Source organism: Chinchilla lanigera, unplaced genomic scaffold (assembly GCF_000276665.1).
Source record: "Chinchilla lanigera isolate Chin_1 unplaced genomic scaffold, ChiLan1.0 scaffold00038, whole genome shotgun sequence".
NCBI classification, from domain to species: domain Eukaryota; kingdom Metazoa; phylum Chordata; class Mammalia; order Rodentia; family Chinchillidae; genus Chinchilla; species Chinchilla lanigera.
In genome coordinates, this window is record NW_004955439.1 from 16,309,755 (window position 1) to 16,329,953 (window position 20,199).

Here is a 20,199-nt window from a genome sequence, read left to right on the forward strand (position 1 = left end):
AAAATGAGAAATATTCCATTCCTTTCTGTGATTAAAGTGGCTTAAGTAATATATGAATTACTTATTACTTTTAAAGTTTGTTATGAATTAGCTGTAAATCTTCTTGGATCTTATTAGGGTTTAGAACTCTGATTCCCCTTCCAGTTTCATTTGGGCTTTTGTCTCTCCAGGGTTTCATTCTCCCATTTCTGCTGTCATGTTTCTTGGCTACCTCTGATCAGTTCCTCTACCAGGTAGTAAATAGCTGGCGTGATGCAGTGGTGAGCAAAAACCTTGACCGTCTCTGCTTTTGCTGAGTTTATAGGGAGACAGACATGAATCAAGCATCTAGTGAATGTAAAATTGCTGTCACGCGCAGGGTTGGCTGTGAAGGGGCAGAAGGTTGTGCGGAGAAGGCTCATGGGAAGGTTTGATGGAGAAAAGCAGAGGCAGGCTTTTCTGATGCTGTCACCACATCCGAGGCTTTGTGGTGGTGAAAGACCGTGGTCGCCCATGGGAGGGAGAGCAGTGTGTTGCAGAGTAGAAAGGGCACTCCAGAGACGGCAGCATCAGCCTGGGTGGGAATATTCACTTCAAGGCTTGGAAGCCAGTGGCTATGTGATCAGAATTGTGCTTTAAAAAGAGAATTCTGGGTTAGACTAGGAGGCAAGAGGAGAGTGAGCTTAGAATTTCTGAGATGTCTTGTTATAATACAGATAAGATTTCATTTTTCTGGATGAGCAAAACTGGATTATCTCTAAATTCCTAGGCAATTATTTCACCTACCTTAGTGTTTCTCAATGGGGTGATACTCGGGTTTTGGAGAAACAGTTTGTCCTTAACAAGATGGTCCTGTGCACGATAGTGATAGCACCCTTTGCTCCAAGGGACCAAATGCCAGAGAACCTTCTCTTCCCTGCGTGGTGGGGCCGTGGCCCTCCACCTGTTTTCGGATGCTCTGTGGCCAGGCGGTTCTGCTGCTAGCTGAGACTCACTCGCTACTCCTTTATATTTTTTGGATCTGTGAATGTTTATAACAGAGGCATACACACATACATTGACTCTGTGTTTTTGTTTTTTGTTTTTTTTTTTCCAGTACCGGGAATCGAACTCACGACCTCGCACTTGCCTGGCAGGCGCTGTGCCGCTGAGCTAAATCCCCAGCCCGACTCTGTTTTTAAAATTATCCCTTTTGCATTTCATCTCTAATTTCTTAGAAATTGTTTAGTAACAGATTTTATAGTTTCATTGTAATGCTGGTGATGCTTTTGTTCATCAGTCTTTCTTGGACCCCACGTCTCCCTTGCTTCCTTACGTTAATCTCTCTGTTGTTCTACTTGAGCACATCTCCCATTCCGACATCGTCCAAAGGTAGTAATTTTCTGAGTACTGTGCACTTCTAAAGTATCCCATTTTGCTATGTGTGAATGCTAGATTAACTTGGTGAAGAACATAACCAAAATATGTCTAGGTATTTTTTTAAGTCCTTTTTCAGCATCCAAGGTTAATTTCAAACTAAACATTTATTACCTGGGGAGAGTGAAAAGTACATGCATATTCAGTCATTTATCTTAAGACAGAAATCTTTCCTACTATCTATAATTAATTTTTTGGTTCATTTTGTATAGTTTCTGACAAATTTATTAACATTATCCGCAAATAATAGAACTTTTGTCTCTTCAGATGTGTATACTTCACATGTCTTTTTCTTACCTAACTGTGGTTGATAATTATATCTGTGACTTATTCATTAAGGTCATTTTCTTAGCTTTAATGGAATGCACCTGATATTTTACTCATATTTTATTATCTAGTATTATATAGATAACTACGTTAAAAATATTAAGCTTTATACAGATAGTAATTTTTTTCTGCCGTCCTGGTAACTGAAACTACGGTCTTGTGCATACCAGACAAGTGCTGTGCCCCTGAGCTGCATCCCCAGGCCCTGCTTTCCTTCTTTCAAAGATTTCATCATGATTGTTTGCTGAATTTAGTCATGCAACTCTGATCATCGTAGAAGTTTATCTTGTTGCTAGAGTGAATTATAATAGACTTTATGATATGGAACAGTTCTGAACAAAATATATTTTTTAAAAATTTAATGTTTCTTCATTTGAGAAATTTGATGTTATCATTTTCACTTACAGTTTTACTTGTTTCCAAGATAAATGGCCGGTGACTTTCTTTTTTATACCCTGCCAGTGTTCAGTATCACTGACATAGCAGGATCATAAAAATTCTGTTCATTTCTGAATTCAGGAAAGTTTGAATTTTTGAAAATTTAAGATTTTTAAAGAATTCATATTTGAAGCTATGGGCCTGGTGTCTTTTGTGTGGATATTTCTTCAACATTTTTTGAATTTAACTTTATTATTATAGTTCAGTTCATATTTTCAACTTCTTGTAAACTTGTCTTTTTTTTTCTTGAAAAATTATTCATATTATCCAGATTTTCAAAATTATTAGTGCGTGTTTGCCAAACTACTTACTAAGAAACTACCAGGACCCTAGGCAATAGGCATATAAATTTCACTGAATATAATTTAATCTTTAATGTAGAACATATTTACCGTTACTGAATAATTCAAGGTCTTATGAGTTTGTAAAATACATGGCTGATTCTACTATATTTACCAACAACGCTCCCTTTGCTCTCCCTCTCCTTTTGTACCAGTTATTCTTCTCAAATATTAATTGAGTTTTAGGTTGTAGAGATGCCATGTATGGGAAGCCAGAGTTGGCACAGTTACTTTTCAAAACAAAGGCCGTGTAGTAAAGGTGTATGTTTTAGGGTTGTGCTCCCTTGCAGATGTAGCAGCCATAAACAAGACAGGTACTTTGTTTACAAACACAGGCTTGCCTCCTGGACTGTAGTTAGTGTCCCCTAGGCTAGGCTTTGCTCCAGGAATCTGATATACTGTGGCGAAAAGAAGCAATTGCTACTGTCACAGTGTTGGCTGGCTGCTGGAGGCAAAAAGGAAACTGAAGCTCTGATGCTTATGGACTTCATGTCCTCTGTCCCTCCACTATAGGCCTAGCCAGTGTTTGCAGAATGAATAGGGACATACAAACCGATAACAGCAGCAAACACAGTCATGTAGTCCGGCGATGGCAGGGGTATATGAAGTGCTCTGATTTATTTCTGTTGAATCTATAATTTAGTTTTACATGAGATTTTATATTTCCCCCTGACCACAAGGGGGCTCATGTTCCTCTTGCATAGATTTTTGTGATGGCTGTTGTACTCTGAGGTTTAGGTCTTTTTTCCCTAAGGAATAATTTCATGGTTAATGATCTGGAGAGTTGAAGTTGCCAGAATTCTCAGTTTACTTAAATACACTATTTATGACATATGTATGGGTCCCAGGCTACTAAGGACAGTGAGATATGTTAGGCATTCAAGAAATATTTATTGAAAGAACTGGATGAACAACAACAAAAAAGGATGAAATGCACACATTTTGCATTTAGAAATGGAAACACAGCTGGGTGTGGTGGTGCATGCCTTTAATCCCAGCACTTGGGAGGCTAAAGCAGGAGGATCCTTGTGAGTTTGAGGCCAGTCTGGGCTACAAAGTGAACTCAAGGCCAGCCTGAACTGCATAGCAAGACCCTGTCTCAAAAAGACAAAAAACAAAACAAAGAAAAGAAATGGAAGCACATATTTATTATAAAAGCATGGGCAGCAGAAGCTGAGTACGAGTTCAAATGCTAGAGTCCCTGTTGTAAGAGGCAGGTCAAGTTAGATTACTTCTCAGGGCATCAGTGTTCCTTGCATGTAAAGTGAGGATAAAATTTTTCCCTGACTCAATATTGTTATTGTGAGAATTGAGTAAATTAATGTATAGAAGTACATTAAATGTACTTGGCACAAATTGTATATTTAATAATCGTTACAAGTTTCTAGACACCAGAGCAAATAAAATTCAGCTAGTGTGAATATCAAACTGTATGTCTCCTTGAAGATTATATTTCATTGTTTTTACAAATATTATTCACAGATATTTATCAGTTAGAATGGATACTGGCTTTGGTGCTGACAAAAGCTCAGACCAGGGCACCAGGAAAAGCCTGGGAGGTTCTGGAAAAGTTTCAGATGGCTTAGGGCTCCTAGGAAATCAGTCCAGTAGCTGTTTATGAACCAGTGTGAAAGTGTATTAGTGTTTCAGCATCCAGCTGAAACTGCATGTGTGTGAGCTGTTTGTTCCTGTTGCTGTTCGTTGGTATTAACACATAACAGTAACTAACACACACGTAATATTTACCTATAAGTTTATTTAAAACACTAATTTCGTTCCTAATCAAGGTATAGAATAGCTGAAATTGATATTTACTTCATGATAAATTTCACCTGTAAGTTCTTTAAATTCCTCATTGGCTTACTCTTGTTTTGTCATTTGTCTTTAGATATATGCAAAAAACCTGGTGAATGCCGATCGTTGTGCACTTTTCCAGGTAGACCATAAGAACAAGGAGTTGTATTCAGACCTTTTTGATATTGGAGAGGAAAAAGAAGGAAAACCCGTCTTCAAGAAGACCAAGGAGATAAGGTACAGCTAGAGTGGAACATCCTAGGCTCTGGTCACAGATGTGCAGGTGTTCTGTTACCCACTCTTCTGTGCCTATTCACAGGTATGCTGACAATACTTGTCATACTGTGATATCATTCCCACCAGGACCCGCCTCCTGAAGGTAGTACTTCTGGGAATGACATTGCAGTGCCAGCGAAACCACACCTAGGAAGCGTTAGCGTCACTCCTGGAAATGCCGTCTTCCGGAGGCGGTCCTTTTGGAAATCATGTTGGAAAAACTTACTAGTGCTCCCAGGTAGGTAAAGATACACTCCACCTAGAGTCTGCAGGCTTCTCCATGTTTAGGAGCAAGGACAAGCGTAACCACTTTGGCCCACACCTCTTCCCAGCCTATGGGGCTGTTTCACCAAGGTCCAAATAGTAGAGGACACTGATCTGGTGTGTTTGACAATGTAAATACATTTATTAACTGGCCATGTGGTTGGTTTTATCAGTGTACATTTTTGTTGCACTTTGAATCTAAAGCTTTCTTTGTCCTGTGAGTGGGAGCACTTGTCACTTGAATAGAGTGGAGTTCATTTGTTGGTGGAGGTGTGGTGGCCTGGAAACCTGCCGGGAGCACTGTCACGTACTTTTCTGAACCGCGACAAATGTGCGGGGGCTGGAGGCCCCTTCACACACTGGCGGGAAGTTCCCGTTCACGCTGGCATTCCCTCTCCTCACGTGTCTCCTGTGGCGACTCTTGTACATAACATTATAAAGTTCTCTAGTGAAATACTCACCCTTACTGAGGATTGCTGTGTATTTGCAGTCTGTCACATGAAGGAACTCTTGTCCTCAGAGAAAAATTGTGACCTAGAAGGTGTCCCACTGCTGCTGAGCATCTCTGCTTCTCTGTCTCTGGGATGACAGATCCTGTTATCCACAGTCACCCAAGTCTGATTCACAAACTGTATATATGTGTTTTATAATTGAGTTCTTAATTGTTTTTTTTAGATCTCAGTATTGTCAATCTGAATACACTCATTTAGTTAAAATCATTTCTCTTGCTTAAGTTTTGAGTGTTATCTAACTACTCTGGTATTGATCGCATTTTAAAAATAGAAACCTAAAGTCTGCATTTACACATATGGGAAAAGCAGAGGAATGTGCTTACGATAACCTTAACATGACTGGCTGATGCCAGACACTTAGTGGGGGAACACTCCTTCAGTGTGGGCGCCTCTCACCACAGAGGGGAAGCGATGGAGAATGTGGGAAGGGAACAGTTCCGACAGCTCTCAGACCAATGCCCACAGCACGGTCACCAAGTGGGTTCTGATTCTTGGTCCATGGGCTCTGATGCATTGTGTTCATGCTGGTCAAGGCACAAGAAAGCCAAGAAGACATGCTTAAGTTTTATGCAAGTCTTGGGTCACCTTCTGATGCTTTAATTCTATTTTATGTCAATTCTGTTTTGAGTTTTCTTGATATTCCTTAGGGTGAAGCTTTATTTCAGTAGTGATTATTTCCTATAATGTCAAAAATATAATATGAAAATTACTTTTGAACTATTGAAAATACAGATATTGAGAGTTTTACATATCTTTAAATTTTGAAATGAGTGTATATGTGATAATGAAGTTAATGAATGAATGTGCAAAATATTTATAAGTGTGAGAGTATATTTACAAAAAGAAAATATTGATATTAGTGTCAAAAATATAATTATATTCAGTTAATGCTTGTATCTTGATTGTTTTAAAATTTAACAAATTAGAGAAACAGAAGTACTTCTGTAATATTTGTATATAGTACTTGGATTGGAAACAACATAAAATTCAAGTCCTGTACATCTATACATATAGAATCTATACGTCCTCTATACACACAGAGTCTGTGAATTTGGTTATATGTGTAGTGGAAGTCACAGTGGTACGGACATGCATTTTAGTTTTTATTGATCCCATACTATCTTGAGAATATTGGCAAGTTGGTGAACTCATATAGGCCTCGGTTCACATCTCACTGAGAAACTACTAAAAAAATTTATCTTGAAGCAAATTGTAGACTACAAGGTACTTTGCAAATATAAGAGAGTATAAATAATCAGTGCTGGAGATCACTAATTTTTATTTTTAATTTGTGATCCAATTATATTCCAATGTATTGTGAAGTACATCTTAAAACATGTTTCTTAAATGATCACTGTGTGCTTTAATTTGATATATTTTATAAGGTGATTTAGGATATATAAATGAAAAGGTAATAAGTGCATGTAAAATAAATCATGGCTTTTTATTCAATATTTGATAGCGATGAAGTGTTTCAGAGTTATTGTACAGCATCAGTATTTTAATCAGCCTGTCTCTCTCTTTTATATATGCAGATTTTCTATTGAGAAAGGGATCGCTGGTCAAGTGGCAAGAACAGGGGAAGTCCTGAACATCCCAGATGCCTATGCAGATCCACGCTTCAACAGGTGAGAGGGCACGCCTCCTCCTGCAGTTCCTTCCGGCCTATCCTGCTCAGGAAAGTCTCCTCCGGCCTGCTCCAGTTCTTCCACTCTCAAGTCAGTTATTTTGTCCTCATTTTTTTTTCTTCTGTGAACCAACTATTATAAGCAGTCATGTTCAGACTGCTTATAAAATGAAGTATTCTAAGCTGGGAATATGTAATAATGTATAGCTACAGGTGTTTAAATTATACAAACAGATTTGGCTGGTGGCACTAGAGTGATTTTGCTTCACTCTGGTGTCAACATTTTGTTCTGCCATATTCTCTATCAAACCACACGCTAGAAGCTGCCACACAGTAGTGATAAAGTTACATACTTTTCAGATTGACCAGTTTGATTGTGAATTGTGGTTCTGACATTTGTTAGTACAAGAGTGGGCTGGGATGAGTTACATAATCTGAGATTCAGTTTCCTCATATTTATACTGGGTGTGATAATAGACACGTTATAGTATTTTTAAGATTACATTTAAAATTCATAATATTTGGAAACCTGACACAAAGTAGGAACTCAACAAGCCACAGCTTTCATTGGATATTATTAACGTTGAACGTTAAGATGGCTTGTAAAGATTTTTTGTTTTCCTTTGACTTTCTTTGGAGAACTAGAAGCTATATAAACTCATTTTAATAAGTCTCAAGAAATTTAAATTCTCAGAATGGATGTTATGATTGTTAGTGGGTAATATTTCAGATATTTTGACAATAATAATTAGTTGTTACAGGCATTTGGCTTACTTTGAGAGATAAGCACTAGAAGCAACTGAAAGTTTTTTCATGTAATAATCCACTGATTAATATTAAATATAACTAATTCACATATATGTGAATATAGCTACATTCTAGCAATATATTTCACCTATACCTTGAGAATATACTAAAAATCTTATTTTTCTGTAAAACAGACATATTTCACTGCTTTAATATTGAAAGTCTTTACATAAAAGTTTATGAGTTGGACTGTTCAGAAAATGGAAAGACAACCAATAGAGTGGAAGAAAATATATTCAAAACATACCTGATAATATGTGTCTCTAGAATATGTAAAAAACCTTCCAACCTAATAATAAGATACCCCAATTTAATAAAAAGGCCAAGAGAGTTTGACAGAGAATTCACAAAAGAGGTTATATTATGATCATTAACACATTCCCCATCATTCCTATGTCTTGCTTCCAGGCGGACTGAGTCACTGGTGGTTCTTGCATGGTGGCCCTGCATGACTATACCACTTTTACCACCAGTGGTACAAGCCACGTGATGGCAACAGAGTTGTGTCTTTGCTGGAAAATTTAAACATACACTTAATGAACAGTCTATTAGTCATCTCTGTTCCTAGGTGGTATTGCCAGAACTAATGACACTAAGACATTTGCAGCCCTTCACAGGGCATAATGATAATTGCCAGGAACTTGGTGTTCATAGATAATATTATCCATTCACTGGTGAATGGATGAACAAAGTGTAACTGGCCCTTTCAACAGAGAAAGCTACACAGCATTAACAAGGACCAAAGGATGCAACAGCATGGGTGGGTCTCGGGCACAACACTGGAAATGGAGAGCCAGGCGGTGAGTTCTGCACATGACTTCTTTTGTGGACCTCAGTCCTGTTTACAAAAGCATTTCCTCAGAAGTCAGCAGAACGTTTCCATTAAGGACAAGGTAGTAATTGTCTTGGGCTTTACAGGCTATAAGGTCTTTGTCACAAGTCACGTGGACAATTCCTAAATGAATGGTGTGGCTGTGTTTTATAGGGCAGGAATGGGCTGATTTGGCCAATGGAATGTAGTTTGCTGACCACTGCTGTAAATTTTTAGTATAATGCCCATCTGAGTTTGTTTCACAAATTATCTCTCTCGTATATATGGCCCAGTTCAAAGGAATTTATCACTTTACCACATTTATTATATTTTTTTCTTTGCACTCACCTTGTCTGCTGTGTGATGCCGAACACTAAAAGCCCAACGTAAATCAGAAGTTGTGTATAAAGGTTACTTTAGAAAACTCCTAATAACCGAATAACAAATGAGTTAAAATATTCTTTAAAAGGTTCTAATAAGATACTTTTAGATGTCGCTTTGTATCTGAATTTAGAACCTAATAATACCTTTATAGGTGTTTGTAGTACAAGCGCATACGTTGAGATTTATGATAGAAAGTGACGTTTATTTTCTTCTGGCTGTTCTTTTCCTCTTGGTGATTGCTTCATCTCTTCATGTTCCCTCAGAGAAGTGGACTTGTACACAGGCTACACCACCCGGAATATCCTGTGCATGCCTATTGTGAGCAGAGGAAGTGTGATTGGGGTAGTGCAGATGGTGAACAAAATCAGTGGCAGTGCCTTCTCCAAAACGGACGAGAACAACTTCAAGATGTTCGCCGTCTTCTGTGCCCTGGCCTTACACTGTGCTAATGTAAGTACCAGTTTCTAAAAGTCTTTTACTGTTCGATATTTATAACCTTTTCAACAAACTACGAACTGTGATTGCTGGTAATATGTATGTTAAGAAATGCCTTAATATACCTTGAAAGAACAAAAAAATCTCCTATTATTTTGCATTTATTTCCAGGTGTGAATTTGTTCAAAAAATGAAAATCTATAATTAAAGTGTTTGTGTCAGGCTTATATTTTATCGTGTCTACTGAAATGAGTATGGAAAGTGTTATCCAAACCTTTAATGTTTGTCATATGCACTGCATTTGAGAATCTGGCAAACAATGATACAAATAACTCATGTTTTCACAACGACCAAGGAAGTTTTGCTTATCAGGAAAAGTGAGACACCATTTAGGGTATGTGTCAGACCGATGAAATGTTACTATGCATAGTCTTCACAGCAATCCTGCCATTCACTGAAGAATAAAATCAAGTTCAATTTGTATTTTAAGGTCTCCTTTTTAAAAGGGTATGGTTTGTGATTTTTCTTTTATATTGTTATATTTTAAGTTACATTGAACATTTTTATGGAAATAAAGTATTCCTTTCATGGGATTATTGAAATTTGGAAACTTTAGTAATGTCTTTATAAAACTAAGCCAGCATAAGGGTAGTTACTGCTTTAGTATCTTAGAGAAATTGATTTTTGGGAATAGGAGCTCATTCTGTAGTAGCAGCCACCTCGCTATTGGGAACAGCTGAGAAATAACTAGGAAGAAAAATTGTACAAAATAATACTCTAGTGATAAAGGATAGCCTTGTTAATCCAGTTAGTGCTGTTTAATAGGAGTATCCATCCTCTCTGTTCACAGCATCTACCTTCTGGGGGCATTGTTAGGCTGCTCGTCACAAATAAACTGCTACTGATGGTTTGGCCTTATGTGTGTTAGCATCTGTGTATCCTTCACCAAGATATAAACAGCTTATGTTTCCTATTTAGTTTAAAAGTTGCAAAAGATGTAATTTTCAGTACATTCTAAATATTGGCTCTGCATCATTTTGAAAGTAATCTAATACTAAAGCATCTTAGTAATTTTTTTATAATACTTTTAAAAGCACAATAACCAAATCTTATGATTGGAAAACTTAACATTGTTCATTTTTTTTCTGAACATGTGTATCTGTTATTTCAAAAGTGGTTATTTTATTTTATGCTCTAAAGTATTTTATTAATTATTCTAACATAAAATTATAAGACATATATGTATAGTAAGTGTAAAAAATTCATTGTAGCTTGTGGTGATAGTATATATATTATCAATGTGGTATGTGATCAAAACAATATAATTATATCACAAAATTTTGATAAATAACTGAGTAATAAAAAGTGAAAACATTTAAAATGACTTTAATGAGAATTGTGTCTTCAAACAACAATAGTTAATATGTCTGTTCATGGATTTATTTATAGTTAAAATGAAGCTGTTTAGCATAATTTTTTATACTTTTTATCTTGAAATAATACTACGCCAAAAGCAGTGCTGCAACAATGGTATAAAGGATTCCCTGAGACCTTTACCTATGTTCCCCAGATGTTTTGCTTTGATGAGCTTTGTTTCTTACCAGTTACTTTTCTCTGATCTACCTGTTTTCTGTAACATGTCTCATGTAATGTTTTAGCTTATGTTTCTAAAACCAGAGGCATTACTTTTCTACTGCATAATGAAAACATCAAGAATTACGTATTTGTGCTGTATTAGTATACTTGGACTGTTGTAATAATTACCAGACTAAGTGGCTTTAAATAGTAGATAATCAGTTTCCCAGTGTTGGAGGCTGTGGTCAGGGTTGGTTTCCTCTGAGGCCTTTCCCCTGTGGTTGCCCAGGGCCACCTCCTCTATGTGGCCTCACTTGGATTTTCCTGAGTGTGCACATGCTCGTGCACGCGCGCACACGCCTGTGTCCTCATGTCCTTTCTCATGAGACGCAAGTTATATTGCGGCTTATTTTACCCTAATTACCTCTTTTATGGCCCTGTCTCTAAATTTGGCCACCTTTTAAGATACTGGAAATTAGGGCCTCAGCATGCTTTTTTAGGGGGCACCCGCAGACTGCCAAAGCACAGTACTGTTCGATGGTCAACAGCCCTCTTGAAACACTTTCACTTTAGAACCATTCTTAAATTTTTCTGTGTTTTCTGTGAACTGCTTGTTTTTGAAGCCCAATACTTTGTAGGATGTTTCTTAAATTGGATTTCTGCTGTTTCCTCAGGAGTATATGAGGTTGTCGTGCTGACGCAAATGTCTTTGTGCATCCTATTGGCGGGCCCATGTGTATCACCAGGGATATTCACTTCCTTTACTTGGTGAAGATGGTATCTGAAGGTTTCTGCCCTGAATCTTTCTCAAACTTTTTCCACTGTTTTTTTCCAGAGAATTTGCACATAAAACTCTATTCCCTTACACCCTAGGTATTTATACCTCCTGTCCAACACTACAGAACTCCCAGACACCTCTCATTTCAGTCTCTTGAACATTGTTTTGTGACAGAAATTTAGCTCCTACAATTAATCATTAATTTTATTCCAGTTTGTCCCTTTTCTTTTTAAGGAAGCTGGACGTATTGTTTCCATTTTCAGATAGGAGCAAAAACCCCCACTTATTATATATAATTTCTCTGAACTCAGCCTGAGATAAGATACTAAAAAGTACTGTTAGTTTTATCATCAAAACTATTTTTAATGATCTGTCAGTTGAAACTTTATTTAGGTCCACCTTCAATAGTTTATGGAAACTTTGAATACCATGTTTAGATGTCATTAACACCAGTATTTTATATTACCCTTTGTTTTAAGACATATGACTATTAATAGCATTTTGGAACCAAGATTATCTTAGAAATAAGATGTGGAGAAAGGGCATTTCTAGGTAAGAGAGGTGAATTTGGAAGTTAAGTATCTAAAAAAATCTATCCAGTTGTCCGTGTGTCCCTGGAAACTTTGCTCCCAAAGAATATGAAACAGCTGTTATTTGAGGAACTAGATCAAGGGGATGAAAAACTTCTCTAACCTAATTGTGTCATAAAACCTAGATTCAGTCGTGTTTAAAACCAAACCAGAAAAATAATGCTTCATTTGAAAAGTCACCCAAAGGCATTCTGATTTTGTATTGATTCTTTAGGTGAGTTATTGAGGGTAAAGTTTAGTAAAGTGATAAAGGAATTGGGAATTGGTTTATACTGGAAGGATGGTAACTTTTCCAAGCAGTTCTTATGTCACCACAAGGTGCTGCTCTCCAGTGTAGCATGTCCTTTGTATCTTGGAAGTCCTGTCAAATTGTCACTGTTGCTACGGGGCTCAAGGACCTGGCTGGTTGCTTCTAAAGTAAGTGTTAGAAGTGTATGCAGCACAGCTTCAGGCTGTCTGTGGAATGAATTATCAGTTTATTACTGGAATATTTTTGTTCTTTACTAAAGTTCATAAAACCTTTTTGGTATATACCTATAATCCCAGTATTCTGGGAGGCTGAGGCAGCAGGAGTACAAGTTTGAGCATAGCCTGGGTAACTTAACAGCTTAGAAAGACCCTGTCTCAAAATTAAAAAAAAAAATAATAGAGGGCTAGGGATGTAGCTCAGTGTGGAGCCCAGGTTCCAGTCCCCAGTAACACCACCAAAATCCCAGAAATATGGTATTATTTCTGAAGATATTTTTCAATTCAGAAAACAGTACAAAACTTTGGACTTTGCAACCTCAGGTGACTTTTACCCTCTCTACTTCAACTCCTTGGCTTTCCAGTTTGATGAAGACTGGGTTTTGGGTCATTGTAAAATTTTGTTCCAACTCAGCACAAAGAATAACTCATTTATCTTCTCTAAAGTGATGCTTTTTACTTTTGCTTTATTGAAGCAATTACCCTTCTAAGTCAGAAATGAAAGAAAATGGTTCTCAAGTTAAGTTAGTATCAATAGGTAGCAGCTCATTTCCTTGTAGTGGTTTCTCAGAGCCATAATCTCTTGAAGACTTTAGCGTCATAACCACTTGGGAAAGGGCCAAGACCTGAATTCTCATCATCGCTCTGGCTCTTATTTTTGAAGCAAGTCTGCTTTAATTCCTTGAGCATTTTTCGTTGAGGAAAAGCCTCTTCTGGGAAGCACTGTCCCTAACAGTTGAAAAACCCACAGCTTTCTTCCTTTCCCTGAAGTTGTTTCTTCCCTGAGAACATACATGAATATTTATTAAAGTCATTTTTCTTAGTTTTTTTTGCCTTATCGTACACACTGTAACCTCATAGAAAATATTAAAAAGGTATAGAAGTGATTAAAAAGCTTTGTGCACTACATGTCCTTTAGTCTTTGGCTATGATAAGGTTAGAGTGAGGGTGTTGATTCCAGGAAATTCAAAATAATTCTACTCTTGAGCAGCTTATGTCCATAACAGGAGCATGGAAACCAACATTGAAATTGCATCTCATGCTGAACAGGATAAGGTAATGGCTTCTTCTATTATCGTTGGGCACAGTGGTCTGTGTTAGGAGCCCTTCGGGGCACAGGACGCATGGCAGGACATAAATATTCACTATGTCTTTAGTTTACTTTATTTCATCTTTAGATGCATTAAACTACGTGTGTTTATTGCGTTAAAGAGGCATGTGTCTGGTTGGCAACGTCATCATTACATTTACTGAATTAAGTAATAGTTGGAAGTAACATTAATGAGAAAGAGTCATTTGAAAACAGTGAGTCTTTTAAAAATAAAAGAACTAATTTCCTTAAATACATTATGATTTTAAAGAAAGATTGACATGGTTCAAGACTCTAACAGGATAGGAATATGTGTTACATCTCAGGCCTGAAAAGAGGACTTCTTGAGAGCAGGTTTGCTCTGTACATTTCAGACAGGACTATATTTAATATTAAAGAGCCATGGAAAAAATCATTATTCAAATGAAACCAGCTGGCTAGGGGCAGACTTAGTAAGTGGTTCAACCTTTATTAATTCATGAATTCAAAAACACATCATCTTTTCTACATCAGATGGTAGATATAAAAATCACTATACTAAGAACCACTGCTAGTGATATAATGCTTTACTGTGATACGTCTTGTTTTGGATATTTACATATACAAGTTTAGTTTCACAACAAGTCTGTGAGTGAAATTATTATCTTCACTTTACATAAGAAAAATCAGACACACAGAGTTTAAACCATTTGGTCAAGGTTGTACAGCAAGTATGTGGTAGAGCCAAGTTAAATAGGAGCTGGCTCCAGAGCCCTCCAGCCTTTCGTCTGACATTGCTCTGTCTTAAGGTTGCTTAGAGGAGATAAATACTGAGATGTGTTTTTAAGCATGGTGTGCACAGTAGGGTATAAATGGGATCTTCCTCAGACCCAGAACCAACAGGTCATGTAGAGTGATGGATGCAGGAGGATAGATACTGGGGAGTTGGTTCACGCGGTTACGGCAGCTGAAGAGTCCCACAGTGGGCTGTCAGCGGGGAAATTTGTACAGCCGGTAGTGTGATTCGGTCCAGATGTCTCCTGACAAGGGAAGCTGATGGTATTTAACTCTCCAAGAGGCCAACAGCTGGAGAACTGGAGAGGCTGTTACTGTCAGTAGTGGAGTCCAAAGGCTATCAAACCTAGAGTTTGGATACTACCTGCAGGAGAAGGGTCTCCTGGCTCCAGAAGAAAGAAAGATTTCACCTTCTCTGCCTTTTTGTTCTATCTGGGCCTCAACCAGTAGCGTGGTCCTGTCGTCACTGGTTGAGAGCAGGTCTTCTCTGATTTCAGTGCCAGTTCCCTCCAGACACGCCCTTGCAAATGAACTTAGAAATGGAGCTTTACTAGTTGTCTGCGTACCCTTAATTCAAGTTGATACTGCTAATCGTCATAGAAATGGGTGGTGTCCAGACAAAACCTTCATATACAGACAAAGTACCATGAAGGCAGAGCAAAGACAAAGTTAGGTAGGAGTTTGGAACAGCTAGAAAGTTTAGTGCTCAGGATATACTTGGAAGAATAATGTAAATAAAATTTGTAATTGTGAATAGCGAGCTGACTGCTGAGGAAGATACTTAAGAACAGTTTTGCAAATCCCTAACCAGTTTTCTGGGAATATCCAAAGTATATCTTATTTGGCAATGAAGTGAGCAACAAGACTATGTTCTAACACTCAGTGTCTCTTGGTGAGTAGTAACGTTAGTAACGTAGTGCACATGTCACACACTCCATTTTGTTTTTAATTTGAATGCCAAATGTTAGTGCCTAACAGTTCTTAGACTGACATTCTTTTGGGCAGCATGAAAAGTGAAAGTTTAATCCTTCTGCAAGTCTGTAAATATATAAATAACTAACTTCAACTGAATTCAAATTGTTTCCAGTGCTCAATTATACATTTTATAACTAATATGATCGTTCATTCATTCATTCATTCATTCATTCATCCACAAATAGGATTAGAGCACTCATTCATGTTAGATACTGTGATAGGTGCAGACTAAATATTAGTAGACCCTGAAATCTGTGTGGCTGCCCTGTGTGAACAGATACACATGGCATTCTTTAGTTGAGTTTCAAAAACCACACGCTCTGTGGATGTATCTTTTCCTTCAGATTATACACTGTTCTCTCTGTACTTTCAGACTGTCTGTTGACCATTCCTCTTTCTCTCTCTCTCTCTCTCTCTCTCTCTCTCTCTCTCTCTCTGTGTGTGTGTGTGTGTGTGTGTGTGTGTGTGTGTGTTAATACATTCTGAGTATAATTGAAAACTCAAAATTAAGCAAATGTACATTTCAACTTTTTGACCTTAGGCTAGTTAATTCCATTGCTTTCCAAGTTTTTAACCCTAGGCTAGTTAATTTATGTTTCTGAATTTCAGTTCCCTGAACAGGTGAAAGGAATAAGACCAGTTTTATGGAGCCAGGGGCATAACTCAGCAGTACAAGTGCCTACCTGGCAAGCATGAGGTCCTGAGTTTGAGGCTGGTACCGCCCCACTGCAGAAAAAAGCACTGTAGGACCAATTCCATAGAACTGTCTTTAGGACTGCAATAAATCATGTAAATAAATTCTGAATTCTGCACCTGATCCATAGTCACACTCACAGATCTGTTTGCTTTTCACTCTACTCACAGTTTTTATGTCATTGCAGCCAACATCATAAAGTCTCTGTTGACTGCTACACATATAGCTGGGGTTTTTGTTAGTTTTCACTGGCTAAACTGCTTTTCATTACAAGTGAGTTTTGCCTCACTTCTGTATATAAGAAAGTAGCAAGAATGATGGGATAAGTTATGTTTTAAATGAGAGCTTGTACTTGGTGGGAAATTAATGGCAATGTGTCTTCTACCTTAGTAAATAGTTTTATAAAGTTTAAACATTCACTGAATATCTTGATCACACCTCAGATGGTATGGGCTGGGTTTCTGTATCCTCCCTGGATGGAAACCTGTTTCCATCCCCAACTCCAGCAAAGAATTTCTAAGCTCCCCCGCCTGATGGCACCACAGTCTGACCCTTGTGCTATGGGGGACTTCAGTCCCAAAGCTCTGAGCTGCACTGTGTGCTGAGCCTATTAATTTTTTGGTCTTCTGCAGCAGAGGATTTCAGTGCTTTCCACACTTAGAGGTATGTTTGGTTTCAGGACTTACTTGATGAACCTGTTTGATTCCATTAATGGCATCACTTAATGCTACTGATAAACAACATATTGAAAATTATCTTTTAAAATATTTTGTCAGTTAGATTTGAATTATAAAGTACATAAACAGGGAAAAGAGTCAAAGTTTGTATTAGCAGCTCAACTATTACTCTGTCCCATACATTACCAAAGATAAACTACGTATATTGTGAAGGCTACATATGCACATTGGTGCGTATTGCTTTGTACATTTCCATATTTCCAAGATGTATGTCCTCCCGCTATGGAGAGTGTGAGACCCCACATGATGCACTGATGCAGAGTTGAGGACAGATGAGCATGATTGGTCCTGAAAGGACAGTCCGGTGCTCCACTGTTGCTTAGGAACAGTCAGTTCTCCTCGACTGTCACCAGAATAAGACACAGAGTTGCCCACGGGAAGTGGAGCCCTGTGCTGACTCAGAATGTAGGGTAAGAAAGGGTAGCAGCTGACTGTGAGTGGCCGGTGTTTGTTCTGAGTCCTTTACCTGTGCATCTCAGCGGCCCCTCCTGTTCTTCCATGCCTTAGCTGCTGCAGTGTCCTGTTTACAGACGGGGCACCTAAGCACAAATAATTGAGTAATTAGCTTACATGTACACAATAAATGGTGAAAACAAATTCAGCCCAGGTAGGATGATTCAGAGTCTGCCTACTAAAGAGATGCCGTACTCTAACATGACTCCAGGTATACTATAAACATTTGAACATGTAAAAGGCTCTGTTTTTATATTATGGTAGAAATAGGTAAGACTTGTGTATCCAGGTTGTCTTTACTGTTATGTCTTTTCAGTACATATAGCTTTGTCATATTGTAGTATCTAAGACTGATAGGCCATCCAAGTAAACTCTCACTTTAGACCAATAGCAGTTGCTTCCTCTAGAAGTCTCTTCTAGTTAGTTAGTGAGTCCAAGAGTAGTTTCTCAGTTGTCATAGGCAAGAAACTTATGCAAAATGAGCTTAAAAGAAAACATAGTTTTCTACCTTTATTAGTAACTTGTAATAGGATGAATAAGGTGAAATCATTTACTGATAGTCATAGATAATATTATTTTCCATTACTCATACTGAAAGTCTGTTAGCAAGCAGGAAACCTATAAAATTTGGCAAAACTCGTCATTTTCTTCATGAAGCTAGTTAACTTTCTTGTAATTAGTATTAACTTACCTACACTAATTACAAAACAAAATGAATAAAATTTTACAATGTATATACTTTAAAACTTTGTTACATATTTATAAATGCAAATCATAATAAAGTGAAATTCATTCTAATTGCAGGTTTCAAGCTTATAAAATGACAGTAAGAGGAATAAGTACCTCACAAGACTTTTTATGAAAATTACATGAAATTATCCATTCAGAGCACTTAGTGTACTTCTTACCACATAAGTACTTACCAGTATGAGTGATCGTTGTGAAAATACAGTTACTTTTATTAGCAGCTTTGCCATACAATTACATTGAATTGCAGGCAGGACCGAATTATAGTAAATGACTGTTGATCATTCACCTTCCTGACAAAATCTACAGCATCTCACAAAGTAAGTAGTATTCCACTTCAGTATAGGAGGAGAATGTGAAAACTTACATCATTATATGTTTTTAAAGCAAATGATATTAAAGATACTTCACTTTTTTGGTTGTGAACACATGAATGGAGTTGTTAGAAATCTCATGCTTTAGAAAGTCCTTTCTTGTCCCTAATTCAGGGTTTCCCATGACAAGGTGGGTGTTCTGTATCTGAGCAAAGTTAGCAAATGTATCTGGCCAATGCTTGTAAATCTTATTCAAGCTCCTTTTCCCCAGCTTTTTTAGGAGAGAGGTTATTTTAAAGTCGGCCAAAAGAGTTCACTGTTGTGAGGATGGATTTGAGTATATGCATTTCCATTCATGCTGCCCCCCCAATTTGCCATTTGTGGAAAATGCTTGGAACTTTCATTGCATTAGTAGATTACTTATACATGCTATTTCCACAAAAAGGCAGATATTCCAAATACCTATCTTACAAACTATTAAAGAAATAATTTGACAATCAATATCATATTTAATTACAATGCTTTTGTTTAAAACTACAGTTATTTAGTGAAAACAAAACAGGCCTTATTCTGTAAATAAAACATCTAACAGTGTACACATTTTTAGTTTTTAAGTTTTTTCAGTTTACATTTTATATACCAGTAATAAATCAGCACAGTGCATGTGTGTATAATTATTAAGGAGTATATACAGTCATTGAGAATCATCCAAAATTATTTTATGGATGAAGAGTTTTACATTCAAACTTTTTAGAGACCATCCTGAACTAGAGATACTTGTGATCACCAAGAAGCTAAATAGGTGACAAAGAAAACATCTTAATTCTCTTAGTTCCGCTTACATTGTTAGGTAGGCAATGGCTGTAGTCTGTGATGGGCTAGTCTATGTTTGGTGCTAGGGGCATGCAGACTGTTCAGAAACCTACTTAGACTTTCCCGGTGTCCCACACTTTCCTCAGTAGTTTGATGTAGAGGATTCGTTTGCTTTTCCTTTAAGTCACCCCTCCTAATTAATTTCATCTACTTCGAAATTCACATGTATACACATTGATCCATTCAATTTGCTTTGCTTATAGTTTGTTCCTTCATCTATTAGTTATAATTATTTGTAAAACTACATTTGCATAAATATAAATCTATAAGAACTTAATTTGATAAGGCAGTGAAATATACCTATCCATTTTGCACTAATGTCGTTACCTATTGATATGTCAACTTTACGGGTACAGTCTGTGACTGGTATATACAAATTCGTGTTATACATTTGAAGCCATTGCTGTAACACCAATGAAACCCCAAATTTATTCATTTTAAGAATATAAAAAATGTACAAGTAAATCATCAAGGGGGAGAGAAATGATGCAATCTCCCTTAGGAAGCTGAGATTTATATTCAGTGTCATGTAATTATTAACTTTTTGTATAACAGATTTAGAAGCATCTTATTTCTTAAATTCTTTAATCTTATTAAATTTATTGTCTGGTAATAAAATGAACATGCTTTATTTTCAGTATTTTTCTCACTAAAAATTTAGAAATATAATACAAAACATTGTAAAGAAGATAAATAGTAATTTTACTCCCCAGAAATGATGTC

The 20,199-nt window shown here is 37.1% G+C and overlaps 1 protein-coding gene across 1 annotated transcript in view; it reads left to right on the forward strand.

The window, feature by feature from the left end:
- Pde10a (phosphodiesterase 10A) overlaps nucleotides 1–20,199 on the forward strand; it is a gene marked incomplete at its 5' end in the record, with an annotated part of 256,119 nt that overhangs the window by 195,225 nt on the left and 40,695 nt on the right. The window contains 3 exon segments of the mRNA XM_005390671.2: nucleotides 4,390–4,532; nucleotides 6,883–6,975; nucleotides 9,240–9,426. Of these exon segments, the coding sequence (XP_005390728.1) occupies nucleotides 4,390–4,532; nucleotides 6,883–6,975; nucleotides 9,240–9,426 (423 nt within the window).